This window comes from Vanessa cardui, chromosome 1 (genome assembly GCF_905220365.1).
Source record: "Vanessa cardui chromosome 1, ilVanCard2.1, whole genome shotgun sequence".
Classification (NCBI taxonomy): Eukaryota; Metazoa; Arthropoda; class Insecta; order Lepidoptera; family Nymphalidae; genus Vanessa; species Vanessa cardui.
In genome coordinates, this window is record NC_061123.1 from 14,324,236 (window position 1) to 14,338,275 (window position 14,040).

The 14,040-nt window shown below is 33.3% G+C and overlaps 1 protein-coding gene across 8 annotated transcripts in view; it reads right to left on the reverse strand.

Moving 5' to 3' along the window:
* Window positions 1-14,040, reverse strand: part of LOC124534323 (septin-7) — a 48,152-nt gene that overhangs the window by 21,082 nt on the left and 13,030 nt on the right. Inside the window, exon 1 of one of the 8 annotated variants that reach the window (XM_047110097.1) lies at window positions 6,255-6,843. The exons of 4 other annotated variants lie outside the window; for them this stretch is intronic. In XM_047110097.1, coding sequence (XP_046966053.1) covers window positions 6,255-6,665 — 411 coding nt within the window. In that variant the 5' untranslated portion in view covers window positions 6,666-6,843. Of the gene's footprint in view, window positions 1-3,474; window positions 3,984-6,254; window positions 6,844-14,040 lie in introns of those variants that run through there. 3 more of the 8 variants (XM_047110104.1, XM_047110112.1, XM_047110121.1) reach the window with 3 other exon arrangements.

Consider the following 14,040-nt stretch of genomic DNA (forward strand, 5'->3'; position numbering starts at 1 on the left):
ATAATAGTAAAGTTTAAAATTAAAAAAAAAAAAAAAAAATCCTGCTCAGTTTCTTATATATTATCCGATATATCAATACTTCCGAACCGGTGATAGAATATCTTCTATAATCGATTCTATCACTTCTTGTATATTGAATAAAGATTTTTGACTTTATTATTTACCTAAAAATAAAATCAACAATCCTCTATATTTTTTATCATCTACAATAATCACAGATTTTATTGAATAATTAATTAGAGACTTTTTTAAAGCTATGTCGAATAATCAGCTTAACACAAATATTTAATAGGTTTTTATAAATTTTAATACCAATTATGACGAATTGTCAGAAGGTAATATCTGAGCAACTTCTGTTTGAATTGATTGCGCTTATCGTGTGGGTGAAAGATGTTACGGCGTAGGTAGACCGGAGTTTTAGTGAATAAAACGGGTTGATTAGAATCAGAGGAGATAACGAAGACGCACAAACGCGACAATCGTTTTTGTCTATGTCATTCGATTATATTCCTTAAAGATATATTACTACATCTCCTCAGTGTTATTGTGACAAGTACCGTCTGTTCTCGAATTTAACTTGTCTATGAAAATTGATCATTGTTTTTGATCACATGACAGTTCCTTACGAATAAAGCCGTTCTTCGTTCTTTTCTCAATTTCAACCTAATATTTTTGAGCAAATAAGCAGTATATATTTGAAAGGTGAATTCGAATCTTTATTATTAGTAGTAGTAGTAGTGGTTGCAGAATCATAAAAGCACTTGAATAGTCATGTTACAGTAATTAATTAAATGTAACCCTCGAGTAAAATATTAAAATACAGACAACTATAACCTCTTCCAGCTACACGAATACTTCGAAAGCAGACTCAGTATTTGCATTTGAAACTAAAGCTACGATTTCTTAACGTTCGGTTTAAATTTCATGTCGCTCAATCAGATAGCTCTCCAATGCAATATGGTACATGCACAACTGCTATTGCATTATTCATCCAATCGCTTGATGTGTGAAACGATCACAGAGTAACAATAGTCGGGGGACTTGACAAATACTTGTAACAAATAAATGTCTGCCCTAGACTACATTCGATAGGAGTTTTTCTTATCATATGTTGACTTCAGTAACGTTTATTCTGGAATTGTAACAAAACTAGAACCGCTCGCAACCTTACTCGTACATATCCCTGATAGGTACTCTAAATTGTAAAATTCCATAAAGATAATTTCGGATTATATTATATAAATATTTATAATATTCTTTATTTGGATTATGATGGGTATTTTCTTAACGTTAATTTTATGATACGATACAATACGAACGGTACCGTAACATTTCTTGTTCTTCAACGTTTGTGTAACTATACAAATCGGTCGGATGATACCATACTGGAAAAATCAACCTCAGCTTGAATGTAATTGAGAGCCAATTCTAATTATTTACATCGGTTAAGATCCCGATGATATTCCGATCCGACTGCGGCTGAACCGCAACTGGATCTCTGTGTTAGAGGAATAGGAAAAAGTATTGAACAGCATCTATTGAGTTTCATTTTGATTACGGTAAAGTAATAATTTATTTAAAGATTTCTGAAAAATCACCTACATATGAGAATTATTGTAAGGAACAGCATTGTAATCTGTTGTTTTGAAAAGAGCAACGAGCGAGTTTCTTGCCGTTTCTTCTCGCTAGAGACTGCTCTTTCTGAAACACTGGTAGTATTTAATTATAGACGATTCCAAAACACTTCATTGTGAAGTTTACTCGAATATAATTGATTTGATTTGGAGTTTGGATAGTTTGGGAGTATTATTTTGCAAAAGATCATTCAGTAAATTCATTGTTTACTACAAATTCGACGTAATTAACTGACGTATACACCGTGAACTGTTTAATTGGGGTTAAATTAATTATGACACATCAGTAGAGCTAACTTGCAGCATGGACAAAACGTAAGGTCATTGCAAAATAAAATAATTAAAAGTATAAAACGACGTTTTAAAGAGCGTAATTATAATGCCTTTATCACGTACTCGCTAGATGTATACAGCTACTAGCTAGTCGACTTCTAAACGCCAACGAAACTTGATAATGCTTTTGATGACAGGTTTGCTTACCTGCCATGGTTTTTTTATGGTATTGGTTGGCGGACGAGCATATGGGCCACCTGATGGTAATTAGTCGCCATCACCCATAGACAATGACGCTGTAAGAAATATTAACTATTCCTTACATCGTCAATGTGCCACCAACCTTGGGAACTAAGATGTTATGTGTCTTGTGCCTATAGTTACTCACTGGCTCACTCACCCTTCAGACCGGAACACAACATAGTACAGTGTGTTGAAAAAAAATCTATGCTTGAAGGTGTCTATTCCTATTGAGTAAACATAATGTTTTGTACAAATTACCTAGATATGTTACATAATAAAGAACGACATCAATGGTTACATAAAATCAAAGAAACTTAGCGGACCAAATGAACGTTCAAATTATTACAGACAATACGACGCCCGATTATATTTGTAGATGGAACTATTTAAGTCTTCGTCACTCCGTAAAAGTAAATTTTAGATTGTCTACCGCATTCCTTCTTATATATTCCTTTGGAATATGCATGACATTTATTTGTATAACTTTCACATATTGTGTATGCAAAACCTCGGAATGTAAATTTAGCTATTTTGCAGAAATATAAAACTGAGAATATTCTTTATTTTTCACACCCCTTTTCAATAAATCACGTAAATCCTACATGATATTAAGTTATTGATATCGCAAATTATATCATAATCTAAGATAGTGCCTTTTTTTACATTTAAAATTAGAACCAAATATTACATACAACCTTTTCGTATTTCACTGACAATAACGATAATAAACTTCCTACGAAAGCGTAAAAAGAAACTCTATAATAAACTATTGTTCATTATTTGCTCGTAAGTAAGATTCTATAAAACGACATCGTGAGACACATTTACTTGTAGATAAAGCCGCAAACTGAGACACGAAATGCGTTTGTGACTTATTACAAGAACAAGTCAACGACCCAGTCACTGAGGATAGAAAATGGATACGCATTGATTTATTAAACTAAAGGACGTAAGAGAAGTAAATTACGCACAGAAATAACTCAGTTACGAGAACATATTTCAATTAAATGAAATATATAGCTTTTGAACTTATAACGTCTAAAATTGTATCTTAAAGATTATAATATCAGATTTTTTGTTTTATATGAGAACAATAAAGTAAATATTAATTTCAAATAAATCATTTTAATTACACAAGCGATTGAGCGTCTAGTATAGTATTTATTGCCTTTTAAGGATTGATTTAAAGTTACAGAGAATCTAGGCGCCGATGGAGTCGTACTGACGCTAACGCGTCGCGCCCTGTTGATAGCTTAAATGTCGAACAATATGTCTCACAAGGCAACAATTTAAGCATATATTTTTATAATCGTATTTTATTTACCTCTGCCTTTCTACGTAATGATAAATTTCTCCATATTTCTCGAGGACTCGTCCATCCAACTTTCGTTCTATCAATTCCACTGTCACCAACACTGCTGGCACATCTATTTAGTTTCGTTTGTTGTGTCGTATTGTTTGTGACTGCTTGATTTGCCATTCTAAGCACATTCAAACTGTGACGAAACACAGACGACGCTAAGAGCTAAACTTTAAACACAAACTTTTACGTCTCGCACTGACATCACTTGCACGATATATATTTTTTGTTCATATAATTTACTCGATTATTTGAACTCGATTACCTTCTGTTGATACTATTTATAGTCATTTAAATCGGTTAATCTATAGAATTATAAATGTTTAAGTACTTTCAATTATAATAAAGAAATTCAACACTTGATTGGTTAGTTTACATTGATCACATTTCGAATAAAATGCTCTTTTAGCGATAAAACGTACGGTGTTTCAAACAAATAGACTGTATTAATGTGAAGCACACTCACGTCTGTATCAGTTTGAGGTTAAGTTACCGGCACTACCGGCTGTTGGCTAGCCGGGCACACAAGCGCCCCACCGAGGTCCCGATACACGGGGCGAAAAAAAAGCCAACAGATGTTAATGCACGTTTACTTTAAAGCCAAGAGGGAATCATACAATAACTTAACCATTTACGTTTTATAAACAACAGCACTTATATTATTCATTCGCGCCACTCATTTCATTCTTGTCTTCATTTGTTTATGCTTCCAAATTCGAATTGAATGTTTTTTTCCAATGAACTTTTTAAATAACTTCACAAGACGAATGTAGGTACTATTAGGCACTATAATATACCTACTATATTTTTAATTATACCTGGAGAGCAGTACCCTTATTATATTTTAGAAAACGACACGTGTGTTTAAACTGGTGTTAACTCAGGTACAAGTTAATTATGTCTATAACTACGTATAGACGTAAAAGGATCCCGAGCCCGTCACACTTATACCCAGCAGGCAACACAAAAGCAAGGACAGATTGATGAAAAGAAGATAACATACATATCACGGTTCAAGCAATTTCGATCTTAATATAAAAGCATGAAAGTTGATAATTGATCGTCAACGTATTTATTTTTAAGACTTTTTAACGTTATTAAGCAAGAGGAGAACGTGCCCTAACCGCTTTTGCTGGTTCGTGAAAAAATTAAAACTTAAGTCAATTCAGTTGCGCAAAGTTTATTGGAAACTTATTTCGCGTATAAGACGCATTTCCGAAAACGACTCATCTGCGAAATTATTATTTATAGAAATAATGTACAATTTGAATACAGAAACGAGTCTCGCTTCCTGCGTTATCTTCCAGACATTCTCAATATGACATGTGATAAAATGCAACAGATAATACAAATTCCTAGAAAACTGTTTACAATAAGAATCCTTCAGTATACTTAGTCATTTATTATATTTACAGATCGTTTATTCGTTTGTGTACAAACATATTGTTAACGACTTATCAAGAAAAGGTCAACAATTGAATATTGACGTACATTAATTTACATATACCCACAAAAGACAAAAATATTGTATTCGATGAAGCTTTACAAGAACCCACTTCGTATTTCACTCAACGTCTTATCGTGATACGCTATTTCAATTCTTATATCCTTTATTTACTATAATTATTATGGTAAATATTGCATATCAATTTCTGACATTTCACGAGCATGTTCTGTGGTGAGTTTCGAATTCATTCTCACAGGATATCTCAATGGTACCGAGAAGTTAATTTAAGGCGTTTTTATTAGGATACCCCGAATTATCAGGTCAGGGTTCGACCATGAAACAGTTAATGGCTGTTTAGTGAATTCGACACATGCGAGCAGAATGGCCGCCGTTTCATGGTTATTTTTAACCCTGTAGACATGGGGTCAGTCACCCGCTTACTCCTCCAGCGGCACGGACCAGTCGTATCACATGAGGAACTTGCGTGGGAATACACAAGGCACATCCTTAGGGAAATAAAGGAAAACAGATGTTCCGTACGAAGTATACGATGACGCTTATACCAATACATAACTCGAGTATTATCAATTGAGCAATAGGCATTACACAATATACCTAAATATTATTCTATATAACGAGTATTGTCTTAATTAAAAAAAAAAAGTACTAGAACACTTGAAGGAATAAAGGGTTCTATTGATGAAATATTTAAATAGCACTTCAAACTCCAATAAGCGTGTAACTTTAATTAATGTTTTCGTGTGAACGTGGAACGTTTTATAAATAATTGTATCTAGATATAAGGACATACTTTTCATATTACAATGAAATAATTCATTCAATGTAAATAAGCTATTAGAAATTTCCATTTAGAAATCATAACATCATTTTTTTTAAAGAAATTGCGTTGTTTAACATGCAAGTCTTCTGCATGTTTTTGTAATGGGCTTATGTGTCTATGTGTGATTCAATCGCTTATTTCTAATACGAACGTAAATAAAAGCAAATCGTAGTGTGGATAAACCGAATATATTTATAACGGATTCGGATTTTAAGTTGATTTATTGTTTCAGTATATTACTTATACTTATAATAAAGTAATTATCATAACAAAATTAATAGGCGGAACAATTGTTGCGTCTTAACTACGATAGCACTGTAAAAACGATAAAGCCCGTGATGTACACTACAGGAGGGTAAGTTGAACTAAAATAATGCACCTCCCTTTAAGGGGTGCGTTAATTTCGATTAGGGGAACTGTTAGAGGGTGATCGAGATGTGCAGCAAAGGGACTTACCGTTGCTGTGTCGGTAAGGGTGACGGTAGCTGAGGTGGGCCCAGTGGTATTGTTAGCCGTCAAACTTGCCACCTGATTGTTTGCGTTTTGTTCAATAATACGCTGTCGGAGAGCCAGTCTCTCGAGACTAGCCAGTCTATGTGATCCGCCTGCTCCTTCCCTGTCTCGCTCTCGGAGCCCTGTTGCACTGAGACTGCTCCCTGCACTAAATGATCCGCTATATTTCGGGAGTGTCGGCGGCGGAACTGGCCTAGCGGAACCACCACGACCGAGTAACGAGCCACTGGACGTGTATGCGTAACTGTTAGGTGTTCCAAGGGTTGCGGTACGTGGTGCGGCTCCGATTCCATTGAGTGCTCCATTGCTACCATTGACGGCGCCACCATTCACCGTCGTCGTGCTGCCGTTCATCTCCTTAAATTAATGTCCGTCATGCGAGTATAACAAATCACACACTGTCACTAGCCGTGAACGATCAAACGATCGCGATATGGTGCGATATGTGGGAGCGTTCGAGTCGGGTGCCCGTCGGAGGCGGTTTGACAGCTCGCGCGTTGCAGACGAGGCGCGCGGGCGGACGCTCGCAGCGGCGCCCCGCACTCGACGCCGTCGCCATTCGCCACTGCCGCCGACCCCAGTCGAGCCCAGGATTATTGCCACACGACTGCCCGACTAGAGGGTTGAAAATGCATTGCTGCATCTCTGCCAAGGTCAACACATGAATTCTTCGCGAATTCTACATATTGCTTGACTGTATTTAGATCGAGTTCGAGGACTTTGTGAAGCATTTAATTAGTTTAATTCAGGAATATATTTTACAAATATGATTCTTGAAACTAATTAACGCAATGTCAATTAGGTATATATTTCATTAGAAGATTTTACTTAATACTTAACGATAACGAGAATAACATTAAGTTAAATTAACATTAGGATTATTTGCTATTACTTATTAAATATGTATATTTATTATTCTTAGTATTTTTAGAACGTGTAAATATCAAAAGACATTAATTAAATTCAAATTCTTTGATTTTTTTTTGTATAAGGTTATTTAAAATTTCTAACATACACGCAAACATTCAAAAATCAATTTCACCTCAGGCACCATTGATAACTTACATAAATATATATATTGTATCTACTAATACAAAGATAATTTGACACTGAATATTTGTATTGAATTATCAAACATAAACAATAAACACAATACAATATCAATTAAGTATTATAAGTACTAGATATTTTTTTAGTTAAATATTCGTAAATTTGTTTCATGAATGGTTTCCAATTGGTGAAAGAAGGAAATGACGTTATTTGGTTCAATGGCCCGATTGAGTCAAGACTCAAGACGTCTACGGTATTATTGATACTGAAAGTTGCAATTAGGCCAACTATTACAAGAGAATGAACATTTTCCACATCCATTCATTTAGAATACAAATAAAATATACACGTCATTATATATTTAAACCTTTTTTACTTTATAAAATGGTTAAAGACATAAGAACTACCTAATAAGTCCATCGATATTTATCTAAACTTTCTATCTTATATAAGCAATTATAACATACTAAAACTTTAGATTTTTTTTATCATATAAACAAATTTATTTCTAAATGTCATTGACCTCTCTCATTTCATAGCTAAACTAGTTCTAACCTTCGTATTCGCAATACATACATCGATTAATATAAATAAAAAAAAGTATATCACGTTTTGGTCCACGAAATAATTGACTTCTATTCTAAATTCAATTATTCAAATTATCCAATCATTTCTAACAAACATACAAACTCATATACACTACAATATTGAATATAATATAATAAAATCTACTAGTCTAGACAGTAGAATTTATATGCAATTCATGAACCACGTGGTCTTCGCGTGGTGTGGTCACGGTCACCCTGATCGACCGAGTACCCCATAGCGCATGCGCGTCACCAGAGTTATACATACACACCCCCCAGGCCTATACATCATCCGCACAACCCTACTGCACTTCGATCTTATCCGTTCGAAATTTATGTTTGTTTACGTTACCTGGTGAAATTTATTATTCTTAATTTTCAATGTCTTAAGGAAAATAAACATTGACAAATAATGTCTACATTAAACTTCAACATGAAACACTGTTTCATAATTAATCAACTTTTATGTCTTTTTATGTCCATGGAGACGTTTCAACAAACAGTAACGAAATACAGTGTAAACTCCATGTAACGTCACTCGATTTAACGGCAAACTCTCTAAAGCGTCGAAATCAATTGGTTTTAGTTGGTTTAGCTTGTATTCTATACAATGATACACTCTACATAACATCACACCCACTCTCAATAACGACAAAAATTGAGAAATAAAAATTAAGTTTTTTTCCTTTTAAGTTGCTAAAATTAGAAAAAACTGCGCATCTGTGTACGTTTATTTGTCGCTTTATTATTCTAGCCCTCAATAAACTCGAATGTCGGCACCACGCATTAGGAACTTTCTAAGAAATTCGTTAATTTGTTTACAAATTGGGATTGCTTGCACGTGTAGACTGTGACCATGGCTAATAAGTATGAGTCATGGATTACAACGTTATCATATGTATTCTACGATTGATGAGGTGGAAACAGAACTTGAGTTTGATAGCGACGACGACCTTCCATTAACTGAGTGGATTCAGCAGTAAATTTTCAAACCTACATCGAAGTAGACAACTGCCTGTTTACAACGGCTTCACTCACAGACATAGAAATTTTGGATTCAGTGAGAAAAAACTGAGGTTCAAGAATAAAGAGATGAAGAAGATGAGACGGATGAGCTTGAGCCTCCGCCAAGCGTTAAAGAAGTTCTGAAAGCAGCTAAATTATTGGAAAATTACTTCCTTTATATAAGATATAAATAAAAAAATTAAAAATATACAACAAAATTGGTCGTGCAGCAAAAGGCGTCAAACAAAAATAACAGAGTATACGCAATAGCGTTCAAATAAGATATATATATTTTTTGTACATAACTACTAACAATAGACTAAAATAAACTTTTTTTCGAATTCTGATTTTTCCTCTCTTCATTTAACGACCACTCTTTATAACGCCATAAAATGCACAGTCCCTTCAGTGTCGTTATATAGAGTTTACACTGTATATGAAGTGTTTTTTTTTTGTTTAGGTACGAATATTTCGGCGCAAGAAACTGAATATAACAACTAAAAATTTCAAGTGTTAATAGATAATAAAGTACATTTATTTTATACAACATTTTCATAAAATAATTAATCTACTATTTAGGACGAATATTTGTTTTTTGTTTTTAATGTTATATTTTCATGGAACACTCAAGTAAATTAGATTCTTATGTCGTATTCGATGGGAACACAACTCATATTTTTATAGGAATAGTAAGCCAATATGGTCTAGTCCCCGTCAATTGATTGAAGAAACCGGGATCAAATCTGGATTACTAACTGAGGTTAATGAATTATGTGAATGTTAATTCCTCGTTAACCTTACTTATGTCAGACTCCTGATGAAGCAGAGAGTTAATGCTTTGAAAAAAAAACAGCTTCGTTTTTTATTGAAAACGACCATTGTAAATCTTTTATAAATAAGACTTTTTACTTAAACTAAAGTAATTAAAAGGTAAACAATTACTGGCGACTATGGTTGAATTATCTCCGTTAAAATGTCTAAGGCTAGCTTTAAATTTATTATTCTATTTATTAATGACAAACGTATAACCTATTCAAAATTCATGAATATAAACGAACCTTAGGATCATATTTGATGCAATGTGACATATTATACATTACAAATAATTCTCGATAAACTTAATATTACACTATGCCAAGGAACTACATATATCCACTTTAAATATACTTTCAAAGATCAGACAAACCGTTGCCAAAATTAAATCCGTCATTTGATAGCGAATCCATAATGACCATAAATTATTTATTTTTTATCTCCATGACGTCATGATAATTCAAGATCAAGGTTGTTTATTCGACTGTTCTAGGCGGACAGACAAATGGATCATCTAATGGTAAGCGATCGTAAAAAAATAACCATTCCTTGCATGGCCAACATTGGGGACCAATGTATCACCAACTAAGATGTTACGTCTTTTGTATAATACTTAATAATGCTGCTTAGCGGCAATAAATTATAAGGGGGTGGTACGGTAGTGGTAAATACCACTACAGTGGGATATTAACATATTTATTTCAAGACTACATATTATGCCAACCTAAACAAAAGCTTGCACAAGTGCACTCAGTTATTTTACCCTTGTTATTTCAACAGTTTGAAGGACTTAGTAATTTGTATCAAGTGCTGTCTTAATTGGCCTTACATTGCCAATTTATTTTCGACATGCCATTTTTTTGGGGGTCGATGTTACACCGCTAAATAGCTGTCCATCTCAGAAAGGTCCTTTTTGTAAGTAATCTTGTTTTATTGTAAAAAATTAAGACAGATCATTTGGCTTTACCGAGATCATCAGTCAAGTAGTCAATCAGCAAGTAAATAAATAGCAAGTATGTCAGGCGAAATCAATCGAATTCCAATTGAAGGAATAAGTTTGAAAATTCAACAACAATCCATATTATTATTTCACCAAAGGAAATAATATAGGTATATTATATCAGTAGGTTAATTCTAATTTTCTTTCAAAATAATTGTACAACTAAAAAACTTTATAATAATTACACTGCCAACTTCTGTCAAGTTTTTGCAAACAATGAAGCCTATTCGTTTTATAAAAACAGGTTTTTAAAAAACGAATGCTGTTTTAATAACATACCTACATTTGACCTTTACACACAGAGAACACGATTCATTAGGTTAGGAAGTCACAGACGAATTGGCGCAAATCTTCACCATAAGAGTTATAGACCTACATACAAACTAATACATTTAAAAAAAACGGCTACCTACGACTCTAGCGCCATCTAGTTCTAATGTATGCTATTCACTTTCAATAGTACAAACGTCATTTCGGTTCGAGAATCGCACGATAGATGGCGCTATTAAACTTTTTTTTAAAATACTATAATAGTTTATTATAGTAATTTTAACTTATAAATGATAGGAATACTGTCTAATGACTAACTGAAAAGACTACTAAAATATTATACATTAAACTCATAGTAGAAAATGCAGCGTGAATCGGAGGTTTTAGTGTTTAGTGCACGATCAAGCAGGAAAACGCTTGGCAACTGTTAATGTTATGATATAATATAATCGAATTCTACTTTAAAACTGCAAGAAACTTCCATATTATATTGAAACCTTTTAATAAATTGAATCCATTAAATATATTACAAAAACAATTAGTGTTACGCACGGCAAACATTTTCATAACGTGTACCTATTAACTATTAACTAGTAAATCACAGCTATTACAATTGATTTTTCCTGCTTGACTTTTTGCTTGTATATTTATAACGCGTATATGTACATATAAACCCACACATCTGCAAGGTATGTCTATGTTTATGGCAAAACGCAAAACTTATTGCTGAGTTCTGACGATTTGAAATAGGTAGAGAAAGGATAAGTAAGACAGCATAATTTCGTCAGAAGAGCTATAAAATCGTTCCTATGGTTCCCGTCGCATTGGCGTAGTTAGGAATATTTAATATTTACAGTGCCAAAGTATATGGGCGGTGCCACTTTTGCCTCACGTCTATTTAAAAAAGAATAACTATTTATTCAGAACATACTTACAATTCAGTAAAACGTAAACTCAGCTTAGATAGCGGAGTGCATAATCAAAAAAATGTGTTTATGTTTACCCAATAGTCAGGGGCCATCTGAAAATCAGTGCTGTGCATTATCACAGCTTATACCGAGATGAACGCCTTGCTACCTACACCGTGTTCTTTAAATTTAATTATTTTCTTGTGTATAATCTATGTAGTGTATGTTGTAGCGAAATAAATGGTTTAAAAAACCACATACATATAAGATGAAAATACATCATCTCAAATTAGAAACTAGTACGTATTCAAATGTGCCAACGTCTGTTATCTGAGACTGTAATGGTATATCTTATTGACGAACCTATCAATTTACATCATACGAAAGCGAAATCACAATAACTGACATACTTCATTAGACATGAGATGAAATTGCGACGTAACATGAACACGACCTACGTAGAAATATGTTTAAAATTTTCTTTATATCTGTACAAAAAACACTTTTCCTATTTATACTTCAAATAATAAGCATTTCAAATATAATAGCGAATTGCTTTGTACACTTAATCGCAAAAGCGTTGAGTATGCTTTAGAAACGTCTTATTCACTAACTTTAAATGCTCCCCCAATAGTTAGTAAGGCCTGCTCAAAGTTTTGTTTGTAGAGACTTTAAAAAGGTAATGGCAATTTGAATTTATTAAGAAACGTGTTCCATAAAATACGCAAATGATTCGTAATAACATTCATTTACCAAATAAACCTCTTCAATTATAAAAGTCAAGTAAAACTGACATGTTTGTACGTTATAAAATGCGACAAACTTCGAAAATCACGTTGAAATAATTTTGTTAACTCCAGATTTTTATGTAATGAACTCTTTTGAAAATTACAAATATCTGATGTTTTTCCTGTTATGTTCTGATTAAAAAGGGAAATAGCAGGATAACATAACAACTACAAAGTATTGCAAAATTAATATAAGAGAATTGATGTAAGGAAATATAAATGCATCCAGTAACTGCACAAACTGACTGCAATATAATACAGCCTTTTTGTAACACCTCAACTTTCTAAACGTACATTGAAACATAATCATGAGAAAATATTGTTCCAAGCCTCTTTGTTCTATTGATCAGCTACATGAACCGATTTTACTTTAAATAAACCTTTATTAAGAGCAATGTTAAGCTTACGGCTTGAAAATTAATATCATATAATACGGACAATTAAAGTCAATTTAGACTGATCCAATATTTTAGACATAGCTCGTCTAGAATCTAAATAGTACACAGCTCCCTTTGGGGGTGTACAGGTTGGGAGGGTGGGGAAAAATACTACGAGCACGCTGTTTCAATCTACTGAGATTCGTGACACAGTTTCAAGATTCTCCCTCTTGAAAGTCACCATCCCTATCTACTAGACATAAACGTATATGCGCATGTTACGAAGTCATGTTATATGGATCATTTAGATGTGTTACATTTTTAAAATTGTTACATCAAGTAAATCTTTAATCACCTTCGAGTTTGTTGAACTGTAAACACGTTGAAAGATCGTATAAAGATGTGGACCTGCACGTGCCTAGTAATGGTTAGTAACGGCACGTTAACCCAAACAGTGCTACGTTATATCCCAGCTGAAGATTTAAATAGTAGCTTTATGGGTTTTACTTTAACCAGCTCCCTTTTGTTTTAAAAATTAAATTGACCAAATTAATTGACGAAGGTCTATTACTCGTTGGTACTTATGAAAAACAATTAAACTTTTCCTATTGAAAAAAAACATAGCTCGTTTGAGTAAAATGCTAAACACAATTCACCTTCGAAGTTTTTCCATCGGAATTGTTCTACGATATTGGCTTAAGCAAGCTCTAAGTGCATACTTAAAATTTAAGCACGCCAGCACCGTTATGTTCAGAATTCGAGCGATTTAACTTGTTAAGGTTTTTTTCGCCAGTAAAACAAAATGTATTCAATGGATTATTAGTATTATTTGTGATGAGTAGACAATTTTTACGCATCTTAAATTTGCTCAACTTGCAGTGACTGTAGTGCAAAAAAGTTGAGATTAAAATACTTTTATGAATTACGTAAA